The following is a 24,533-nucleotide window of genomic DNA, read 5'->3' as shown; positions in this document are numbered from 1 at the left end:
CAGACCCTCAGAGGCAAGGACAGCAGAACGGGACGGGAAGTGAAGAGAGAAGACCAGAAGCACAGGGTACCTGATGGGGTGAGACGAGGGGTCCAGAGCTCCTATGGCTGACACAGATCCCTAAAATGTGAGTGAGCACATAGGGTAGGTCTAGGAGGGATGGTGACAAATGGATAGTTTAGATTTAAGAGATCTGATAGCAAGTGATGTTTGCATAAGATCTCTGTGGTGGTTTGAATGAAAATGGCCTCCATGAGCTCATAGGGAGTGGCACTATTAGGAGGTGTGGTTTTGTTGGAGGAAGTGTGTCACTAGGGGTGGGCTTTGAGGTTTCAGATGCTCAAGCCAGGCCCAGTGTCTCTCTCTACCTGCAGCCTAAGGATGATGCAGAACTCTCAGCTACTTTTCCAGCACCCTGGCTGTGTGTCGCCACGACCCGTAATGGGCTAAACCTCTGAACCTGTAAGCCAGACCCAATTAAATGTTTTCCTTATAAGTTGCCATGGTGTCTCTTCACAGTAATAAAAACCTAACTAAGATAATCTCTGTATTTTAATTTAGTCTTTCCCGTTGATACTAAAGCGAAATTTCAAAGGGTGGGCTGGAGAAATACCTCAGTGGACAAAATGGCTTCTGCACAAGCCTGAAGACCCAAGTTTAATCCCCAGCACTCACATAAATTAAAAAGCTGGAAGTAGTGGTATCTGTCTGACTTCCAACCTTGGGGCGGTGGAAAGCAGAGGACCCCTGAGGCTTGCCATCCAGCCGGTTTAGTCTAATTGAGGCTCTGCTCCCAGTGAGAGACCCTGACTCAAAAACCAAACAAACATAGGAGATGGATCCTAAGGAAGGACGCCAGAGGTTGACTTCTGGCCTCCAACCACAGTGTATACATGTGCACCCTCAAGCACGTAAGCACATATCACACACACACACACACACACACACACACACACACACACACACACTCCATAAAGGAAATGCAGCTGTCAGTGGATCCTGACACTAGCTTGAAGATATCTCCTTTGCCACAGAGTTCAAAGCATTGCACTAGCAACTGTCCCAAGTGGCTCCTTAGCTCTGAGAAAGTGTGGACAGAGGCTGATCATCTAACTGTCATCGTGAGTGTCCTTAGTGTATGCAGGACCCAGGGAAGGAAGCTCAGAGACACCAAAAACTTGAGGCCAAAAAGCCTCAATTTTCTCCCCTGTAAAGTAGGAACCAGCACTGTGGTGGTTTAAATGAAAATGTACTCCATAGATTTCAGCTAGTGCTGCTGTTTGGGGAGGTTATGGAACCTTTAGGAAGGAGCTTTTCAGGGGAAAGTGTGTCACTAGGGGTGGGCTTTGAGAGTTTATACCTTCACCCCACTTCTAAATGCCTCCCTGCTTCCTGTGTGTGATCAAGATGTGATCTCCTATCTCTTACCCCTCCCATGTCTCCCCATTATGATGGACTCTCCTTCTGGAACCTTAAGCCAAAATGAACTCTTCCTTTTGTAAATTGCTCTTTTATTACAGAAACACAACTAACACACACATCCCCCAACCTCCCGCTCCCCGGTATAGTTCTAGTGTGAACTCAATGGGACTGAGCACACACAGTACACACCTCAGGGTTGCCCAATAAGGCACACCTAGATAATGCCCTGGCCTCCAGAAACTTCCAGACCAAAGAATGAAAGAAAAGTAATGCCAGCCCACACACCATGGTTGTAGTTATAGGGACAAGGTGTACCTCCCTGATTAGCAGGGCTGAATGAACAGGGTAGCAGAGACCCTGGTCCTGTCCTTAAATTCCACAGCCCAGAGTCATTTTTGGCTTTCAAAATAAAGAAAGATTGGGCAAGTTTGTAAACAGTTCTAAACTACACTGAACTGAACACTGAGAAAACCCAAGGAACCTCTCCAGTTCCTTGTCCAGAAGCCTCGTTACCCATGGGCCAGAGAAGCAGCTGGGGTGTTTCTCCTGCAGAACTAACAGCAGACAGAGTCTACAGAGGTGTGTTACCTTCACATCAGGCTTAGCACTGGCAGCAGCTGTGCTGAAGGACAGAGCAGGCATCTGATCTTCCCCAGTTGGCTGCATCTGTGAAAACCAGAGAAAGAAATACGACAGAGGTCCGAGGGTAGTCATAAAGATCAGCAAGCAAAGAACCCTGCAACCTAAAACATACAACAGTGTTGTCTGGGAAGAGCCATTTATTCCATACACCCTGATGATGCATCTGGGGAGAAGATGTTTTACTGTTTGTCATTTTCAATGGCTGGTTGGGAGGGTGAACTTCCTACTGTGCAGAGTTTTATGTCATGTTATATGATGAGACCCCAGATCTCAAAAATCATTCTTTCCTAAGGCACCAGCAATGGGACTTGGGGTCTCATCCTATCCTCATTCAGCAGAAATCATCCCCAAGGGACTCCAGTGTTGATAAGTGCTTCAGTGGGGACTACCAGCCTCCCCACAAACAGGCAGACATCTACAAGATCCCAGAGATCATCTCAGCAGCAGAATGTGACAGCATAGGTGAGTGGCATCTTAAATGGAGTCTTCCCCAAAGAACAGAATGTTCCTGGTGTAGGGACTGTATTGGCTGGCATGGTCAGGTGAGATGGATAGACAAGTAGGCAAGAGCATGTTGAAATGGTGTTCTGTACCAGTGGGGTCAGCTGCCAGCATTTACTGCGTGCCTGTCAGTGCTCAGCCGAGGACATGACTTTGATTAAATTGTCCAATAAACTGCAAGGGAGTGGAAACACTGACCGCACTTTACATACGAAAACCCAGGGCCTGCAAAATAACCTAACTGATGCTCACCAATGTGGAATCATAACTCAGGTTGATTGGGTCTCAGCTCTCAGAACACTTGTTTCTCAGCTACTGTTTGGGGGAGAGTATGGAATCTATGGTGAGGGAGACACAGCAGGTAGAGGTGGGTCACTGGGGTGGGCTTTTGAGAGTCATAGCATGACTCTGGAGTTGGGCCTGAGCTCCCTTACCATGAGAGAAGGCATTCCTGTATGCTCCTGCCACCACCGACCCACTCACTCCAGACACCATGCATTCCTCACCATGATGGATTAAGTCTCCTGAACCATGAGTCAAGAGAAAGAAAAAAACAACCAGACCAACAACAGTCTGTCTTCAGTTTTTTTCTGCTGAGTGCTTAATGTCAGCAATGAGAATGTGACACAGGGCATGTCCAATGTCCAGAAAGACAGGACTTCCTTTTGACCTTTTTACTGTTTGTTAGATCAGCCATTCCTAGTTCCCATGAAGACAGACAGGAGAGTTCATGACACATCATCTCATTGCCCATGTGACCCAGCACAAAGTAGCTAGAGGGACAAGAGAAAGCTCCATTTCAGCAACAGGAGGCAGGAAAATCCAGCTGTTGCTGGTCCTGACTCCACGAAGGTTGAGTTGTGTTGGGCACGTTCTTAGGTACTGTCTTCCAATCCAGCACCTGGGGAGCTGACTCCACCACTTTAGGACTCAGATGGGAATGTGAGCTCAAATAGTGGCTGGCTCAAATACACAAAGTCATCAGATGTAAAGGCAGAAAGAGAGTCGAGTCTTATCCCTACAAAACTAGGGGGATCTCTTCTCTGTGTTGTAGGAGGATGGAACAGTGGTTCTGTTACAGGAAGGCCAACCATGGCAGAGAAGGCAGCTGGGATTTCACCAGGGAGTGAAACAATGCCACCAAGAAGCCTCAACCTGGCAGAATTGTTTTCTTCTGAGCTCGGTTTCTCAAGCCAGCACTGGGGACACTGGTCCAGATAATTCTATATTGGGTGATATTTGGCTACAGCCCTGGCCTCAGCCCACTAGAGGCCCATAGCATCTTCTAATTGTGGCCATCCAAAGTACTTCCAGGCATTGCCAAGTGTCCCCTAGAGAAAAAACTGAGCATGATTGAGAACCAATGACAAAACACAAATGCATCTGGCTGTGATATGAAATTTTGGAAGAAATGCTTTCCTGTGTGTCACTCAAATATAAATGAAGAATAAAGAAATGAGGGCCTGAGAGATGGCTCAGTGGTTAAGAGCACTGGCTGCTCTTCCAGAGGATCCCGGTTAGTTCCCAGCATCCACATGGTGGCCCCAAACCGTCACAACTAGTAACTCCAGTTCCAGGGGATCTGATACTCGTTTCTGGCCTCTGCAGGTAGTGTCCATACCTGGTGTACAGACATACATGCAGGTGCGCACACACGCGCACACACACACACACACACACACACACACACACACACACACGCACGCGCACACGCGCGCACACACACACACACACACACACGCGCACACGCGCACACGCGCGCACACACACACACACACACACACACACACACACAAAGTTAGTCTATGAAGCGTGTGCTGTACAGATTTGTGCTGTTGACGTTGCAGCCATGCAACACACTGCTCCACAGTCCCTACCTGGGCGGAAAGGGCTTTGCTTTCCTCGTTGTACACAATCAGTGTCTGGTGGCCATTGTCACTTGGGATGAAGCCTCCGAGCCTCTTGGGTCCAAATGCAAAGTGGCACCTCAGCAGGAAAAGCAGAGCAGCTGTGACAGAACAGAAAGGACTGAGCAAGCTCACCCTGTCAGAGGTCTCGGAGAACCAGGTTTCCTTCAAGTCCACTCAGCTGCCACCTGACAGGGTCAGGTTCCATCTAAATCATCATAGGAGATGAGCAGCTTAACAGCATGTGGGCCTTAGGTAGATGCCAACACTTCTCGCTGAATTCACTGCTTATTAACTGGCCAGGAATAGTCTATTGTTTCTTGGAATAACTAATGCCCTTATTAACCTTAGCCAAGCCCAGGAACCTAGACACCTGTACACCTGTGGACTGCTATAACCATGGTTACTGCAAACAGCTCACCCTTGGACGGTGTTCCTCTGTGGATTGTTTATATAATTGCCTGCTGATAGAAGCTGAATTTTGGTTAATTAGTGTGTCTGGCAATCTTTGACCTGAACAAACCCACAGCTCATCCTCTTCTCACCCACGCAGAGCTGTTCCCTTGTCCTTTGGTCAGTGAGAGGGCAGCTCCCAGGAAGTACTGACCTGCCAGTGCCAGGACTGCCACACACATAGGGGACAGGGCCCACCACAGGAGGCCCGTGTCTGAGCGATTCTCGCACTTAGATCCGCTGGGACAGGAGCAGATCCTCACGTGGACTGTCTGTTTCTGAGTGAGGCCCTGTCTGTCTCCTATGAATAGTGGCACCAAGTAATCCCCGGGAGGGAGGCTTCTCAGCATTATAAGTTCAGCAGAGCGCCCTGCAAAGGCAGAAAGACATGAGTAGGCTCAATTGCCCCATGTGTAGCTCTTGCCTCCCCCCAGGGACAAGGCTCTGCATGGAAATGGGACAAGATAGAAAATCAGAAAGTAAGGAGCACACAGGAAAGAAAAGAGGCCCTTTGTTCCAGGATCTGGACAGCCTTTTCTGTCGGACACCATTGATAAAGCCAAATTGCCTACGGAGAGGACCATGCATGTCTTCCTAAAGATACCCCAAGTGAGGATGGCAGATAAGCTGTGCTAACTTAGGGCCCAAATGATCTACAGCCTTGAGTTTTTAGCACCCCTCGTTCCTAAACATAAACAAGGCCCCTCATAAACCTACTTTACAACTTTATTGACAGAAGAAAAGTCTGTAACCTTTAAACCTTACTGTAAATTATACTATCTGAAAAAGCAACTCAGAAAAGCTACAGGATCTGACCTACACCCACAGGATCCTGCTCACACCTGCAGGATCCTGCCTGTACCTATAGGATCCTGCCAACACCCACAGGATTCTACTTAGACCCATAGAATCCTGCCTATACCTATAGGATCTTGCTGATACCTATAGGACACTGTCTACACCCACTATAGATGCACTTACCTGGGACTCTGCCTTGAGAAAACCATACCCCACACTTAGGTATATCTTATACTCGCCCAAGAGCCTATTTCTCTCAAAATTTTAATAAACTCCAGTGCCCCTTCACTCTGGCTCATCCTGAAAGTCTTTTCTGTGGTTAAAGTCAATAATCCTGGGTTTGCATAAGTGAAGGTCCCTAAGAGAGAAGGGAACTTCTGTCCCTAACAATGTGGAGCAAGGCCTCCATCCCTGCAGCTACCCCATTACTGCCACAGGCAAAATGAGACAACTGCAGCCTTAGAGGGGACGTCCCAAGACTAGCTTCACTTCTGCAAGTTCACACCCTACCGTGACGTGACCAAGCTCAGGTAGACAAGTGAGGTGGAGACATGTCTTCCAGGCACCACATCCCATTGGCATCAGCAAACAGAGAGCACCAATGAGCTACTACAGACTTTAGTCCTTGGCTCCAGTAATGGAACAAGTGGGACAACAGAGTGGTGCTCTGTCTATGGTGATGGTGATGAAGGAGTCGCCAGCCCCTTACCTGAGATTCTAGCCCCCACCACATGTGGTCTTGGGGATTGGTAGGCTATGTAAGAAATGGAAGGTTGACGAGAGTGGGGTGGTTACATCAAGTACACCTGCCTCTCTGTTCCTCAGAGATGCCCTGATGAGTAGCTGCCTTTGACTTGTCTTTGCTCCTGTAAAAACACTCATCTTTCCAAGTTGAACTGGGATGGAGTCTTCCTCTCTTTGGTCTGTCTGTCTCTCTATTCAGGGTAAATAGACACTTCTTTACATCTTCCCAGAAAAAGTCATATGATGACATGCTCTAGGACTCAAAGCGCGTCATGAATACTGTTACAGCCATGACTGCTGTTCACTACAAGGACAAGGACCTGGATGAAAATGGGAACAGAAGAGCACAGAGCAGTCAGTCATCTTCTTCCATGATGTCAGGAAAGCCATGAGCAACAGCAGGCATGCAACACTCCACCAGGCAAGCTCACCCCAGTCCTTGTGCCGAGTCCTTCCTGGGACTCGGGAAGTAAGCCTGGCTGGCCTCCCACACAACACACTCTTTAGGTTCTCCAAGGGTCACTCGAGACTCTGTGCCCCTGTCCTCTCCCTCAATCACTTATTGCAGTCTGGGTTAGCCCTCAACCCATACAAACCTTCACCATGCTTTGTCCTCAGCATCCAAGTATCATATACATCTCTCTGGGCCGAGTCCAAATCAAAAGTAAAGGGGTCAGAGTAGGGGTCCAGGTCTGCATCCTCGGCCTCCAAGAGCAAGGGCTTGTTCCCTGCAGACTCACACATCTCCAAGTGTTGAGAATGGGACTGGAGAGTTGGAGCATTGTCATTGACGTCAGACAGGAAAAGCATCAGGGTCCCTGTGCCAGTCAGCTGAGGGAGGCCTTGGAAAGGAAGGAATCCCAGGTAACAGGAGGTTAAAGTACTCAAGTGAAAGAATGAAAATGAACCTACAAAAAAGGACAGTGTCAACAGCCCTGAGCTAGGAGGGCTTGTGACAATTGCTAGCTCTCTGGAGAGAGAGTTAATTTTCAGTCAGGGTGTGGCCCTGGTTGGTTGACTACTGTCCAATGGACACACACACACACACACACACACACACACACACACACACACACACACACACACACGAGTATATATGGACAGCATGAACTGTTCCTGATGGGTTTTAAAAAGATAAGAAGAGTCGGGCATGTAGGGGAGGGCCGAGGCATCTGGAGAGGAGTTGATAGAGACGAGTAAAAATGATCAAAATACATTATATGGAATTCTCAAAGAACTAATAAAATGGTGGCTAAATGAATAAATAAAGGAATAATTTAAGAGAAAATCAATCAAACAAACAAAACCCAGCAGTGTCTTAACTGGGAGAAAGAGCCCCCCTTTTACCCAGCTTTGAGATGCAGTGCAAACAAGGCCAGGCTGACCTTGCCAACCCTGCTTCTGCCAGTCCCCATAGGGGGAACACACCTGTGATGCCAATCCCCATGGGGGGGACACACCTGTGATGCTGGTCCCCATGGGGGGAACACACCTGTGATGCCGGTCCCCATGGGGGGAACACACCTGATGCATCCTCTACCCCTGCCTCTCTATTTGAATTGCAAAATCAGTGTGCTAACAGGACACAGGAGGTTGGACTGGAACCTGATTTGCAAAGAAAAAGTTGTAGCCAGTCTCTGTGCTACAAATCCTTCACAGAAGCCAGAAGAGAACCAGTTTCCCCAGGAGCAGGAAAGTGGGGTTCCCCCACCCATCGCCCCACCTCAACTCATAAGACTTGACCTGTGAAGATGGGGGTGCACTTTCTGTGAGATAGAGTACTCTCCATCTCACTTCCCCAGCCTGGGCCTGGATGAGACTTGCCCTTCCACAGTCATTTATTTACAGAGTGGGAGTGTAAGGCCTTCCAGACCTGGTCCATCCATTGAGAGAGCCCTGCATGTGCACACAGGCCTGGGAAATGACCATGCTCAGGTCTGCCAAGGATGAAGCCACTCACTAAAACATCCAGCCATTTCTCTTTCAATTCCAAGACCGGCCCAGGCCTGTGCTCAGTCTGTTTCTTGCCTATATGAAAAGTCAGACTCATCCAAGAAAAGCACCCAAATCCTCGACGTCTCCAGCCATTTGTAGATGAAGTAGCGTCTAGAAGCACTGCATGTCCTGTCAGCCATGTTATGTGTTAAGGTGGTGTTAACAGGAAATGAGTACCTGTAAAAGGGTAGCATGTGGGATCCCCAGGGAAGATGGGGTCAGTTCTGGCCTGGTGAGGATCTTGCCTGTCATGGTGGTCTACACAGTTTTATAAGGTGTTGTACTGGGAGAAGCTGGAAAAGTGTGCTGGGATGCTAATACCACATGTGAATCTGCTAGGTGACTGGTCAGGTCTTAGCAAGTTTTGGGGTCACCGAGGGTGGATCTTCCCTCATAAGCAGCAGCCGGTAAAACTAGATACTAAAACTCTGGACTCTGACCCCAGGTGGAGACATGGCAATCAATCAGAACTGTCTGAAAGATTGTGACTACCTGGTAATAATCTGTTACAAATAATACTACAAATCTGGTAAAGAACAAAGACCTGTCAATCACTGGGGAGGGAAACATCTCTCAGGAAGGTGTCTATTTTAGAGATTTTAGGGATAGTATAAAGCCCATTTAAAAGTGAATGTTAGTGGGTGGCCTCTCTGGCCACTGGCCACTCTCCTCACCCCATAAGTATGCTTTCCTCCTCAATGGGCCCAATGGCCACTGTCCACTCTCATCCCTGAGTGAGGTCCCCTACTTTCTCTATAATACACTCATCTATCTCTACACTTCCATTCATGATCTCTAAATTATTCTGATGGAAATCACAAGGACTGGGGAGTACAAGGGAGGGCAGAATGGGATCATGGCAACAAATTTATGATTATTTACAAATCATCTTTTCTAATTAAAAATGAGTCATGGCAATCATGAAACCATCCACAACAGAATCGTGACACCCTGGAGTTCTGGTTGGCCTCCTTCTCTCCCTTGGACTTCGGCTAGGCTCTTACTTTACTGACAATTATACCCGATAATTATGCAAATTGGTTGGGCAGGAACCTGGGTTTTTATCCACAGACTTCTTTAGGCACAGTTTTATATTTTGATGCGTTTAACTTCAGCCTTGTGGGAATTTGGAGAAATATGCTAAGACATGTTTTTAAAACCACTCGTCCTAGTTTATGACAAATGTATTCCACTCAGTCGCATTTGCTAGAGCTTATGAGCCATTCTAGGTACAGGAAACTGCTAAATATTTATCACACATCGTTGGGCTTGACAAAGAGCTACTGCGTTATCTTGTGAACAGATGAGCATGATGGTCCTGATGGCAGTCTCCTCGCTGCTTTAATTGTCTCTGCTGAGTGAACGCTGCCCTCCTTCAGCAGTATTGGTCCCTAGTTTACCATTTCAGCAGTTAATATCAGAAATAATCTCCAGCATCGAGGCAAAGTGAAAACAAGGTTTATTTTGTAATTTCCTCAGTGATGCTAAAAATGGCCTCCTGTAGGAGGCCAGAGTCACCACCCTCAGTTCCCAGCTTTGCCTCAGTACTCACCATTGTCAACTGCATGGACAATGATTGTGTAAAAGCTGTCATTCACATGAGGGGACTCCCGGTCTATTTGCCTCTTGGTGGTGACCACTCCTGATTTTTCATCCACAGTCACCCAATTTGCTGGATCATGAACCAGTTTGTATCTTGTAGAAGGAACACAGACATATTTTTTAAATTAGAAAGCTTTACCAAAAGACAAATCATGGTCATGGTGGTGCATATTTGTCATTCCAGCACTTGGGATGTGGAGTCAAGGGATCATGAGTTCAAGACCATCTTCAGCTATTCTATATATGGTTCTATATATATCTATGGGTTCAAGACTTTGCCTCAAGAATATTTTTAATGACAAATCAAAATATATCATAGAACTTCTGTGGTGGTTTGAACACAAATGGCCTCATACAGTTCATAGATTTGAAAGCTTGGTGACCAGGGAATGGCACTATTTGAAAGGATTAAGAGGTATAGCTTTGTTGGAGGAAGTGTGTCACTGGGAGTGGACATTGCAGCTTCAATAGCCCAAGACAAGCCCAGAGGTTCTCTCTCTTCCTGATGCCTGTGGATCCAGATGTAGAACTCTCAGCTACTTGACCAGCCCCTTTTCTGCCTGCAGACCACCATGCTTCCTACCATGCTATAATGGACTAAACCTCTGAAACAGTAAGCAAGCTACAATTAAACACTTTCTTTTTCAAGAGTTGTCATGGTGATGTGGTGATGCACCTCTTCACAGCAACAGAACACTGACTAAGTCAACTACATTCCCATTACAAGTAACTTGAGAATCCAGAGACAATTGAAATCCAAGTGCTTATTTAAGTGCTCATGAGCTTAAAGAAAGCCCTGGTATGGCAGTTAAGATATCTCCAATGTGCCAGGTCCAGGGTCACTATAATAAGTGCCCTCTTCCTGGGTGGCCTGAGCATAACTTTGTCTGCCTTGAGAAACTATTTGGTGCATGAACAGAACCAGTCTTTAGGTACCAGCAGATGGTGGCTTCCTGTTCTGCACAGTGTGCCACACAAGCATGGGTCTTGATCCTCCTGGGGTGTCTGCTTTGTAGCAGATCCTAAAGGATTCTCTTTCCTGAAGGTCATCCTCCCACCCCTCACTGTGACCCTGGAGCCATTTTAGGAGGTGAGCAGAACACTCTGGGATTTCTGACGGTAGCTGGCATCAGATGGTATCCATTGGAACCATGTCAGGCTTCCAACCGCTGTGGCTCTGGAGGGACCACACAGTATAAGGGGCTTCTGTACTCAAGCCAGCAGCGCAAAGCTCAGGTAAAGTGAGGGCCAGAGAAGGACAGCTTCTCCATGGCTTTTGTCTTCTTCATCAGGGAAAATGCTTTCAACAGGTCCACCATGATTCCTCTTTGATAGTCAATGGGTCGGAACTCTTAAAGAGACTGTTTTCTCATGTACAACTTTAATGATTAGGGAAGGTTCTAGAAGTTCCTGTGGTTTTATAGTGTTTACAAGCCAGGGGTAGAAACCCAAGAGTTCATCCATAGTTCATCTGAGGCCAAAGAGCCCTCAAGATAAATTTGGGCATGAACAGTAACTAACTTCAACTGATGTACATTAGACAGAACATAGCAAGACTAACTTGGCTCTGCAGATACCTCTACCCTGCCACAGAAGACACACAGCCAACACCTCGACTAAGCATGTCTGAGGCCACAAAGTAGGACTCCATCACTGGGGTGGTCAGGACATAGGGACCGGAAGTGGAGAGGTGGCTACCAGGGGTCTGGGGAAGGGAGGAGAGGAAGTGGACTGGAAAAGAGGTTGAGGGGAGGGGCCTGGGGGAGGGGATCTGGGGAAGTGAAAGAGGGTCTGGGAAGGGGCCTGGGGAGTTGGCTTTACTGGGTACAGAGCTTCATTCTCGGTAAACAAAAGGATATTCTAGGTGGCATATGAACATATACAGTGACGCAGACTGAACTCTTAAAGTGGTAACACATATATACTTCATTAAAAAGATTTGACTATTAAGTATTTCATTTAAAATAATAAATATTATTAAAGGTATTTATCCTGAAGCAAGAGAGCTAAGACATCTGGCAAAGAGAGACATAGAAATATGTAACAAATCATTTTTATACAAAAAAAAAAGACTCTGAAGGGTCAAAGGGGAGTAAGTGGGGGGACTCCAAGGGGGTGCTACAGGGTTAGGGTGCAAGTTGGGTTAACCCAGCCAATCACCAGGCAGCTTCTTACACTTTTACTCCTGGGGCTGAACCAATCTCAGTAGCATTCTCTAACAGCCAGGTGGCCACAAGCTCTACCCTGTAGACAGCCTTGCTGCCTGCTCCTCTGTGCCCACCTTATCTGGCTGGTGATCCTGTCTGGGTCTGTAGCATTGAAATATCCCAGCTGGATGCCAGGCCTGGCTCCATCCTCCTCACTGATGATGAAGGTCCTGGGGTGAAAGGCTGGTGGGTCATTGGCATCCACCACCTTCACGCTCACAGTGGTGCTGGCCACCACCTTTGTTGATGGCTGCAATTGGCCCTCCTCACAAGAGAAGAGCTGTTCCTGATTCTCTACAATAATGATGAGGCTGTGTGCTGCTTGAGTTTCATAATCCAGAGGCTGCCAAGGTAAGAGAGGGCTTGATTAGTGCCCACTGCTCCCCTGGCTGGAGGAGGCTTAGCAGAGGCACCAGAGATCCAGCAGAGGAGGGAGGTGATCAAAAGCTAGTCTTCAGCTCCCTTTCAAATCACTCATGTGGTTCACTCTCTTTCTCCTCCTCCAGCGGCTGCACAGAGCCGTCCTCCATCAGAAGGTGATGAAAAATGCAACAAAAACCAGAACTCATGAAACATTCAAGTGTTAACTGTACCACAGGAAAAAAATCAGAGGAACTTAGAGAAATATAGATACTAATGATCATAGCTACTCAGGGTACAAAGTGGCCTGGGACTTGGAAGGACTGAGAAGCCAGGAGGTTGACCAACTCAACGGCAGGTGACTGTGCAGAAGGTTGTCAGATACTTGCTATTAACAGTGTGCACTGTGGCTCCTTAATATTTCCTGGAGCGTGTTCACCTGACAGGCAGAATCTCGACTCCACCCAGAGGTACTGACTCTGGCTGGTCCTTCCAGTTGACTTAGCTGCACTGTGAGGGAGAAACTGGCCATTCTTAGGTCTCCTTGAAAGCCACAAAGACTAAAAGCACTGGTATCTACCTGCTCTTGTCAGAACCCACTATTCTCAGCTATGTGATTTTACGTAAAGGATCTCCCTGATCTTTGATATTCTCCCCCTGGGCCAGCTTCCTCAGACTCATCACACATTACAACCCACACAAATGTCTCAATATTTACACTTCAAACGTTTAAAATGGTTTAAACAAAGAGATTAAAAGAAGAACTTTCACTTAGAGGAATATTTTAAAGGAAGTGTGAGTGTGGTCCAACCAGTCATGCACAAAGCCCTGGGTTCCATCCGCATCATCACACAGAGCAAGCATGGTGGTGTACATACATAATCCCAGCACTCCAGAGTTAGAGAAAAGATCAGAAGTTCAAGAGAATCCTCTACTATATGATAAGTTCAAGGCCAGTCTGCAATACATGAGACCCTGTCCCCAAAAAATATTCTTTTGAGTTCATTTTTCATCACATAAAAAAATAATAAAAACTCCAGTCTTATGTGAACATGGTAAATTTTGCCTGTAATAACAAGAAGAAAAATGTCAAAGAATAACATAAAAAGTTTGATTATTATTGTTTTTGCAGGAGGAGCCCTTGGCCTCTACACAAAGGGCTCAGAGGGTCCCACATTCTTCTAAGAGTGGCACAGGACACAGTATGCACTCAGGAGTGTTTAGCAGGTACAACCCTTTTGTCCTTATGGCTTGTTCTCTAGACAAGGACCACAGCATCCACCACCACCTGGCTCTGACTTTACCTTGATAACATTTAATACCCCTTGGTTGGTTTCAGGGTCAGTCATGATGTCAAAATGTTCCTCCTCATTGCCATCCAGTATGTTGAATTGTGTTCTCCAAGCTGGCGTAAATGGTGAATCTCTGTCTTGAACAGGGAGATACAACATGCCCCACTCGACTTGATTTTCAGAAATTTGAATGTTATACTAGAAGAAATAATCATCATATCCATGTCACAGACACAAAGACACACCATGGAGAAGAGGATGGTGGTGGGTAGAGAAGGAGGGGCCGGGCCCTCATGGAGACACCCTTGACCTTCAAGCATTTGAATTCCTCCAGCTATGTTAGAAACACCATTAAGTGAGGAACATGGTCTTTCCTATCAATGGCATTCCTTAAGACTTTGTGTCTAAAGCTGGGTGATTCTAAAGGCATTCTTCAATCCAACTCAGCACATTATTTTACTGAGAATTTTTAAGATAAAATACACACCCCAGCCCACATGTCTTAAGCATCCTAGCTCTTCCACAATGGGGAGATACTTATTTGGATCAAGGTGCTCATCTTTTCAGCACACACAGTTCCTTGAAACATTCATTTTTCAGTAGTTTTTGTAGAGAATCTCTAAGCAAGCGTGGCAGGACAGTGGAGTATTTTTTTCCAGACTTACTTTGAGAGCATAGATTTTTCCTAAGCCAGGGAAGGCTCTGACACAAGGCTTAACTGTAACATTATTTTGCCATTTGTATAAACTTTTAGATGAGGTACTTTCATTTGAAAACATTCTACGTTGGTTTGTGTAATTAAAAAATTTAAATGACCCATTTTAAAATTAATTGGTTGAATCATTAATGCAACAGTTACTATGCACTGGCAAAAAATTAATAATAATAATAAATATCCCCAAGGAGCTGACAATGGAATGCATGTGTGAGGAGGAGGAGATTGGGCAGAAACTAGAATAAATAAATTCATTAAATAAAGCACAAGGAAGATGGAAGAACAAAAATGCTTGGAGTATCCAGGAGAGGTGCAGGATGTTGAGTGGGTCATCAAGGAAAAGTCCCCTCAGAAACAATTAGTGTGTGCATGAACATATATATGCAGAAGCCTCCCCACCCTACCCCACCCCGGGATAACTTGAAAGTGTCAGTTCTATTCTTCTATCTAAGTTTTAGGGATGGAACTCAAGTTGCCAGGATGGCAGCATGCTCCTTTACCCACTGGGCCATCTTGAAGGCTCCAATCTTGCTTTTGGAGACAGGTTTTCCACGGAGATCTAGGACTCACCAGTTAGGCAAGGATGGCTGCCAATGGACCCCATGGATCTTCCTGCCTGGCCTCAGTAGACACTACCAAGACCAGAGTTTTATGAGTGGTGGGTGTCAAACTCAGGTCTTCACACATGGAGAGCGAGTATTTAACATATTGGGCTATCTCTCTAGACCCAGGTGGGCTTCCCAGTTCCAGTTTAGGTCACTTTGGAGAATTGGATGTATCTTACTTATGACCAAGTAGAAGTACCTAAGTTTAGGATTTGGGGACTATTTGTGAGTGGGCTTAGAATTCAGGCAGCCTGTGCCTTACATGGTCTTCCGTAAACGTAGGCATGTGATTGTTGCCATCTTCCACACTGACATGAATGGTGGTTGTGGATGACAGGGATGGCTCTCCACAATCCGTCGCTCTGATTATCAGAGTAAACCAAGGAGCAGTCTACATGGGAAGGAAAAGGAACGTCAAGCCCCACACACACAGGAGAGGGAAACATTAACAAGGACATTTCCTTCTAGCAATTTCCATAGCAAGGTTTAACCAAGGAAGACTCCCAACTCAAATGTAGACCTTAGCCTGGGGCTCAGGCATAAACAACACTCTGTGTGTGTGTGTGTGTGTGTGTGTGTGTGTGTGTGTGTGTGTGTGTGGTGTGTGGTATGTGTGGTGTGTATGCCAGAGGTCAACCTTGGTGTTGTTCTTCAGGCATTGTCCACCTTCATTTTTGATTACAAGTCTCTCATAGAGCTTGAAGCTCACCAATTTGGCTAGCATGGCTGGTCAGGAAGCCTTAGTGATGTGCCTTTCTCTGCCTCTGTGGCTCTGGGACAATAGGTACCCTTCCACAGCACTGGGTTTACGTGGGTTCTGGGGCTGGAACGAAGGTGTTCCTGTGAGTACAGCATGCACTCTGCTGACAGTTAGCTCACCAGCCCTGGTGATTTTAAAATAATAAAATCCACATAACCTCATAATTTAAGCATCCTGAGAGTCGTACTTCCCCACTGATGAGATCAATCCGAAAGCCACTTTCTCTCAGTAATGGTGTTTGAGAAACGAGGAAATAAAGGACTTGAGAATTTGGAGTGTTTCCTTGATCCAAATCGACTGTTAACAACTGAAAGACAGATTGACCTAGAAAGAAGTTTTTAAGAACGTTATTGCTGGCTAAAGGTAGTTTGCCAAGGTAGAAAGAGGGAAGAGTCTTAGCAAATGACATCAGGACACACACCAGAATGAATAAGATATTTAAGTGAGAAATCAGCATACAGACACACTATATAAAATAAAGGTGGATTTTAACTAAGAGTAAACTTCGAAGAGCTTTGTAATCGTGATTGCTCTTGCAGAAGAGTACGGGGCACAACTGATACATGAAGTTTTTAAATGTATAAAAACGTAGACAAAATTTAAAAGTAAATAATAAACTGAGTTAATACATTTAACATACATGTGGCAAGTATGTGTTCTTCACATAGAAGGAGCAAGCTGTGATCAGGAAGAAAATGACAAACACATTATCAGAAAATGGACCAAACAAAGAAACTATTGATTTAAAAAAAAAAGAAAAAGAAAAGGCTGAGAAATGTATGAAAATGTTCAGCCACAACAGGGAAGATACACAGACAACACTTGGCACGCTCTTGTGTGCTGCTGTTGAATGAAGATTTGACCCACTTCAATCCCCAGGCCCATGTGAACCAGTCACTCTTCTCCCCTGAGCTCATGCATCGTGAGTGCCGCCTGACAGCAGCATAAGCTACTTCAAATATGTTCCTCAAACAGCTTACAAAAATACTTTAAAAGGCACCAGCAAAACACTCAGCAATTGAAGACCAAGGAGATACCTCAAAACTTGTCCACAAAAGATCTAGTATACAAGGTGTTCAGGGAAGTGTTGTAGGTAAAGCAGGTATGTTATTACTACATGTCTGTATGATGGGGGCATGCATGCCACAGAGCAAGTGTGGAGGTCAAAGACCAGCTCTGTGGAGTCAGTTTTCTCCATCTACCTTTGTACGAGTTCCAGGATAGACCTTGGAGTACTGGGCTTTAGCAGCTGAGCCATCTCACTGACCCATCACAGCCTTTTAAAAGAGGAAACATACACATATAGAAAGAGATAACCAGTATCTATAAATGTTTAAGTAGTAATTCATGTACATTTTCTGCTATCATAAAAAGTACATATGTAAATATGTATTTACACTCATATATAAAACCTGACAGTGCATGAACATACATAACACAAATTAAGTGTAAACATGCTTATAAAATGCAAAGAAAAAATACTAAAACTTTACAAACTTCTGAAAATGCTTTCTATTTCCATAGCTTTAGTTCTTAGAATTTTTCAAAGACTATTTTATAATATTAAACACTGCTTTTGTTATTAAAAATAGATTCTCTGTCTAGGAAAATTAGTTTGGCATGTAGAGATTTAGTTTTTGAAACCCAAAGACCAGATGTCATCTCTCTGTCTTTCTGAAGATGAGACACTTACAGAGCCTCTGGTGAGCCTTCTACAGCTCTCTCTGCCCCTCTAGGTGTGGCTTTGTTGTTAGGCTACATTTACACACCATCTCTTCCAGATGGCACCATTTCCACATCCTTCCACGGCCAACGCAAAATGAAGCAGATAGAGAGCAAAGCCTGCAGAGATGCTGGGCCTGCAACCTTTTATGTGAGCAGTGAGAAGTCTCCCTGAGTTATCCGGATCAAAGTCCTCATCGATATCAAAGCAGGAAGGAAGAGGGAGCCATACAGAGCAAAGACAGGAGTACTCACACAGTAGAACACACCCAACACACCTGCAGCTTGGTTCTCTTTCACACTGATGTTAAATTCCTTCTCGGGAAACTGGGGTGCATGATCATTCACATCTCTAATTCTAATGTTGAAAATCAGGGATTCATCCACAACTCTCCCCGTGGACCGATCCACAGCATCAAAGTAAACCTGGGAAGCAGAGAACTCTGTAAACAGCGCGGATATATACACCCAAGGGCACCCATCAAAGAACTGTTAATGCAAAGATGTGTGGTGTAGACCCAAAGAATTGCTTCAGCACCATGGACCATGTTGCCCCAGGGACTGAGCTAGGCAGACCAGCTATGTGTAGGTTTGGGGGAAACCCTTCAGTTGTTATCAAGGTCAAATTTGGTTTCTCCATTTGGATAGACCCAAGCAAGATGATGCTGAGCTGTTTCTACAGATTATTGGTGTTGTCTTGAGAAAGGAAGACAAGGAGACAATTATGGGGCCTTGAGAATAGTAGTTGGGTGTAGGCTTTGGAGAAAAAGATGCCCAGAGGAACCAGCACAGTTGTTGACAAGTCAGGTTAATAGAGGATCACTGTCCTCACTGATGTAGTGAAGAGGAATGGCCACACCTCTCCAGCATGTCCAGGAGTCCTCCCTTCCTAGAGGCATCAAACTAGTAAGTTAAGCTTGTATACTGAGAACGTTTGGAAAAGCTAAGCAAATTAACCTGGATAGAAAGGAGGAAATAACAAACATCAGAGAAGATTATCAATGAAGTGGAAACCATCAAACAGCTGTCACGGAGCTAGACAGCAGTTCTTTAAATGCCTGATTAAATTAACAATGCTCTAGAAAAGTTGATGAGTGGGATGGCACAAAGAGAGGACAAGGGTGAAAACAGGTATCAAGATCAGAAACGAAAGGAAAGACATTACTACAGATCTTACATTTATGAGAAAGACATAAACCCTTTCTCCCCAAAGTTGCTTCTTGTCAGGGTATTTTGTCACTGCATCAGAAATGAAACCAGAACACACACACACACACACACACACACACGCACGCACGCACGCACGCACGCACACACGCACACATGCACGCATGCATGCACGCACGTATATACACACACATGCACATATGTGCACATGCATGTGTATACACATACACCCACATGTGAAACATGTGTACAAACACATGCACACATATGTGTGCCCATAATTTTTTTTATAAAGAAAGTATTTAAAAGAGCTATACACTACAGGAGTGTAGCTCCATAAGAGTCTGGAAATGACAAATTTGTGGAGATAATGAAAAGACTGTGGTTCTCAATAAGGGAGAGGTAAGCGGGTGGAGCACAGGAGATTTTAGAGCAGGTAAGCTACTCTACAGGAGGCTGTGATGGGAGCACCATTATCAGCCCATGCAATGGAAACATCAAGAGCACACCTGGACAGAGACCAGGCAAGCAATGGCCTTTGGTTGGTAATGACGTAAAACCCTGGCTCACCAGTTACAACCGAAATATACCACACCAGGGCAAGATGCTGCAGTGGGAGCTCGGGGAACTCATGCCACTTGCTGCTCTGTTCTTTCACAAGTCTGAAAATGTTACAAAAAGCACAACCCACCAATTACAAGGTGTTCTTAATTACAATATTAAAATAAGGCAACAATGACCAGGTAACTCAAATTATGCCATTATTTATAAAATAAAAGTTGAGTGATAATAGTTCGAGCTATTGATCTGCTTACGTGTTGAGAGAGATACAGTTATATTTTAAAGTGACTGCAACCTGCTTCACTGCTGTGTCTCCCTTGCCCCTGGATGCCAGGGTTTGATCTGCTGAAGGCTGGCGGGCTATGGGGCCAGAGCCTGCAGAGGGCCTGCAGGAATTCATTGGCAGCAAAAGGAACATGATGCCCATGAGCTGCAGTGGAGGTGCTCTGAAGCACAGGAGCACTCCCCAGCAGGACCTCGGCTGCAGGCACAGGGTCCTGCTAGGGGTATTAAGAAAAATAAGTTCCTTAAAGAAGATCAGGGGGTACACGAGCAGATGGACCCCTCACATCCTGGCAGAAGCTCTAGGGAGCACCTGTTCCCTCTGTATCAGAGAGTGATTGGCTATTCAACACTTGGAAGAGGTAGAGGAACCCAGACCCCAGCCAGACAGGCAGAGCCTGAAGCATGGGTCTAGCCTTCACTTCTCACCAGGCATCTCAGAACCAGCATGGGCAGCCTCAGTCTCCCCAGGGTCAGCTTTCCCTTCCAGTAAGGCTGATGGATGCTGCAGGGCTCCTACTCCTGAGCTACTCCGCTTCAGGGACTCTAGCATACATTTTTAAAGTTTTCACAAGCAAATTGGCTCTCTCCCACACTGTTGCTCCCTCGTCCTCCATAATTCATTGCGGTGCTGGCAGCCCCACTCCTTAATCACCCTGACTCCTCGCTCTCAAACTGGGCCAACCATAATCCTCCCACTTAAACAAGAACCGTGTGTTTGTTTTGTGTTTATTATTTCATATTCCATTTATTATCCTAAAAGCTACATCTGAGACCTTTAGTTCTGACAGATGCCTGAGGACCGTGAGTGCTGTTTATTCATTGGCAAGATGCTAAGAAATTCCAGGGGACTCAGTCACAACGCAGAAAGGAAATACCACCCCTGCTTTCTGTACTTGGAATGGTTTTCAGCCTTTTGTTATAGCCTGGAGATTTACACCCTTGGATAAACAAACCATGCAGCACTTGCATGACGGACTGCCATATGGCCATTTGTAATTACACGCACAAGAGCTATAGCTTCACACCCAAAGTAGCAGACGGAAGCCTCTTAGACGCCGGAGGCACAGTGGGAAACGAGTTACACGCATGACTTAGAAGTGGGTCAGAGTGCCGGTGCAGAGATGGTCAGTACACAATTATTTGAAAAAATGTAAAAGGATGGGCTGGAATGGGCACTTGTGTCCTATGAAACTGAGAATATTTAAAATAAATAGAGAAGATTCCTACACAGAGGGAAGAAGACATGTTTCTCTGTGTGAATCTATCATAAATCATATTGCAATTCTCAGCAGATTTTTACAGATTTCTTTTGGTTTTATAACATTAACAAGCTAGTCCACCCCCTCCACACCTCCAAACACAAACTCTGCATGCTTTGTCTAATCTTAGAGAACCCCTAGGGCTGCATTGGGAATGGCTTGCTTCTGGAGTTTCTCTTTGCAGCCTTGATGTGTTTGCTTGGTTTGTAGTGCTGCCCTGTCTTTCCAGCATCTCAAAACCAACCGTTAGCATTTGCACAGAGAAGCAGCTGGTCAGAGTAAAATGTGCCAGGCAACACATGGCTTATGCCACTTTCCACGCCTGGTGATCTCCACCTAATGTGCTTCTGGCCCCTGAGGGTGATATTCTCACCATTGCAGTGGGATTTGTCCTCAGGCTCAGGAGGCTGGGACTGCACTGCTGTGTGTTGGGAGGCCCTTTGGAGCATGCTCAGGCTTCTCTTCATGTGGCTGCTGGCCACTGCTAAGCCTGAGGATACCAGGCCTTATGGATGCCCACATCACTCAAGTCTCTGCCTCTACCTCCTCGTAGTTAACTCCAAGTGTTCACTCTCTTCTGTGTCCAAATATCCTTCTTATTAGGACATTGGCCAATCCTGGTCCAGTATGACCTCATCTTAACTTGGTTGCATCGCAAGGACTTAATGAGAACACAATCACAGCTGCCACAGATTGACAGTCAAGCCCATCTTTTTCGGGGGTGTGATTAGATTCCTGGACCCTGAAAAGAGGACTTGATTTTACCAGCCTGGTAGCTCACCTATCACCCAATGTACTTATCTGAGACACCACTATTTGAAGAGCCCTGCTCTTCACACTGGAGAGATGGTTATGAGGGAGGCTAGGGTCTCTCATCTCTTATAACCTACATTCTGATGGGAGAGATGGACTTTAAAATCAAACACAAATGCACAAATTCTGGAAAGCAGAATTGACATTAATGAGGAAGTGAATTGGAGTCATGGAATAGAGGGTGATGGGTGGGCGCCAGCTCAGAATCTCCACCTGTGTTTTCCCTTGTGAAAGTTTATAGTCGAATGAGAGGGGCGGGTGGCTTGATTTTTAATAGCATTTGCATATTTATATAAATATTTACATAATTCTATATAAAGGACCATTGTAGGGAGCTGGGGAAATGGCTTAGATAGTAAAATATCTACCATGTAAAAAGAGTTGGGATCTCCAGGACCCATGAAAAAGCCTGTCATAGTAGCATGCCTCTGTATCCCAGCCTTGAAGATGTGCAGATAAGCAGCCCTCCTAGCTAGCTGCACAGTCAGTCTAGAAAATAGGTGAATTTGGATTCAGTGGGAGACCCTGCCTCAAAAATAAGGTGGAGAGTAGTAGAGGAAGCCACCCAACCTCCACATGCACAGGAACACACATGGAAACACACACACACACACACACACACACACACACACACACACACACAGTAAATGTAAAAAGACAAATGTGACCTTGATGGTATAACAGGCTCCAGACCTCTGTACAACTGACACCATGATGGAACTACCATTCAGGCCCTGGAACCCAGCACACAGGCAGCACCACCTGCCAAAGCAGAACAAAGACTTAATCCATCAAAGTCCACAGTTCTGGGAAAGCCCTGAATGCACTAACCTTGCGCTTTGGCTTCTGTAGTTCCACTTCTGGCTAACTGTTCTTGCTAAATGAGTTGTGTCAACCCAGGATGTGGTTTTGTGCTTAAAAGCCCATCCTGAAAGGCTAGGGATTGCACTCGGGTCCCAAACACCCAGTGTAGTCGCTGGCTGGCTAACCAAGACTTCCTATTGGCTTGAGCCTGTGTCCACGTGGTCTGCTCTAGTGGATATCTCACCCACCACCCACCCTGCTGCCAGTGAGATGCATATCCCTTTGGAAGAGTGTCTAACATGTTACACTGTTTTGTTCTAAATGGTGCCTGGGAACTATCTATGACTTTCACAGTGTCTTAGTTAGGGTTTCTATTGCTGTGACCAAACACCATGCAAAAAGCAAGTTAGGGAGGAAAGGGTTTATTTGGCTTACACTTCCAGATCATAGTCCATCATTGGAGGAAGTCAGAACAGGAACTCAAACAGGGCTGGACCCTGGAGGCAGGAGCTGATGCAGAGACCATGGAAGGGAGAAGCTTACTGCTTGCTTCACATGGCTTACTAGGCCTTCTTTCTTATAGAACCCAGGACCATCTGCCCAGGTATGGCACTACCCACCATGGGCTGGGCCCTTCCCCATTGATTACTAATTGAGAAAATGCCTTACGCCTGGATCTCAAGGAAGAATTTCTTCAACTGAGGCTCCTTCCTCTCTGATGACTCTAGCTTGACACACAAAACCAACCAGTACACACAGTTTATCCATCCCAATCCCAAGTTTCAAAAAAAGCTCCTAGGGATGGGGTTCTGTGTTAGCAGCCTTTCGGGCACCAAACATCCTATCGAACCTATGACCTGTCATTCAAAACATTTAAAGCAAGCAACAACCATACTGTTTGGTTCAGTCTTATAGAAGCTCCTGCTGCTGAAGCTGCTGCTGCTGCTGCTGCTGCTGCTGCTGCTGCTGCTATACACAGGACCATGCCTCTCAGCACAGCAGCCCAGAACAGTAGGCCCAGCATCACTTCAGGGCTCATTAGAGATACAGACTGTCTGGTCTCATCTGAATGAATGAAACAATCTGCATGTGTATGTTCATGTGTATGTGCACCTGTGTGTGGAAGCTGGAGGCCTACATCAACTGTTTGCCTCAATCTCTCCACAATATTTTTTTTTGAAAGAGCATCTCTCATTTACCAGGAGCTCATCAATTTTGCTATATCGGCTGGACAGCAAGCCCTAGGGACCCTCCTGTCTGTGTCCCCAGCTCTGATGTTACAGGTGCACTTGACTTTCAGCTTTTTACATGGTCCTGGGAATCAAACTCGGGTCCTCATGTTCAGGCAGCCAGTGCTTTATCCACTGAGCCACCTCCCCAACCCAGAATCTGCATTTCCCCATGATCCTTGGGTGGTCGATTTGTTTATTAAGAACTTAGCAGGTCCTTCAGCATCCCTCTTATATTTTTCCCTGAAGACGGGGAGGCTAGAGAGGTCAGAGGTCATAGGGTTAGAAAAGAACCACAGGTTCAACTTTGAATTTTGTGGAATTTAGTTTAGAGAGTATTCTTGTGTCTTTAAAAATGAGTCAGAGCCGGGCAGTGGTGGTGCACGCCTTAAATCCCAGCACTCGGAGGCAGAGGCAGGTGAATCTCTGTGAGTTCGAGGCCAACCTGGGCTACAGCGTGAATTTTAGGAAAGGTGCAAAGCTACACAGAGAAACCCTGTCTCAAAAAAAAAAAAAAAAAGAAGAAGAAAAAATAAATAAATAAATAAATAAATAATAAATAAAATGAGTGAGAGCTTTCTGGTGACTTTAAGGCTTGTATTTTGTTGTGTGTATAAATATTTTGGGGCTGCTGGGGGAATGCTTCATAAATTGCTTTCTCAGATAGTAAACATCATATTCCCACCCTGA

At 45.7% G+C, this 24,533-nt stretch overlaps 1 protein-coding gene across 1 annotated transcript in view; it reads right to left on the bottom strand.

Annotated features, from left to right (window-relative positions):
* Positions 1-24,533, bottom strand: part of Cdh26 (cadherin 26) — a 52,769-nt gene that overhangs the window by 12,248 nt on the left and 15,988 nt on the right. The window contains exons 4-12 of the mRNA XM_059258987.1: positions 18,004-18,151; positions 16,161-16,327; positions 15,506-15,634; positions 13,936-14,121; positions 12,346-12,614; positions 10,015-10,157; positions 7,064-7,309; positions 5,080-5,295; positions 4,443-4,573 (exon numbers count right to left, since the gene is read on the bottom strand). Coding sequence (XP_059114970.1) covers positions 4,443-4,573; positions 5,080-5,295; positions 7,064-7,309; positions 10,015-10,157; positions 12,346-12,614; positions 13,936-14,121; positions 15,506-15,634; positions 16,161-16,327; positions 18,004-18,151 — 1,635 coding nt within the window. The remainder of the gene's footprint in view (positions 1-4,442; positions 4,574-5,079; positions 5,296-7,063; positions 7,310-10,014; positions 10,158-12,345; positions 12,615-13,935; positions 14,122-15,505; positions 15,635-16,160; positions 16,328-18,003; positions 18,152-24,533) is intronic.

This window comes from Peromyscus eremicus, chromosome 4 (assembly GCF_949786415.1).
Source record: "Peromyscus eremicus chromosome 4, PerEre_H2_v1, whole genome shotgun sequence".
NCBI lineage: Eukaryota > Metazoa > Chordata > Mammalia > Rodentia > Cricetidae > Peromyscus > Peromyscus eremicus.
This window is presented reverse-complemented; position numbering and strand designations above follow the sequence as displayed.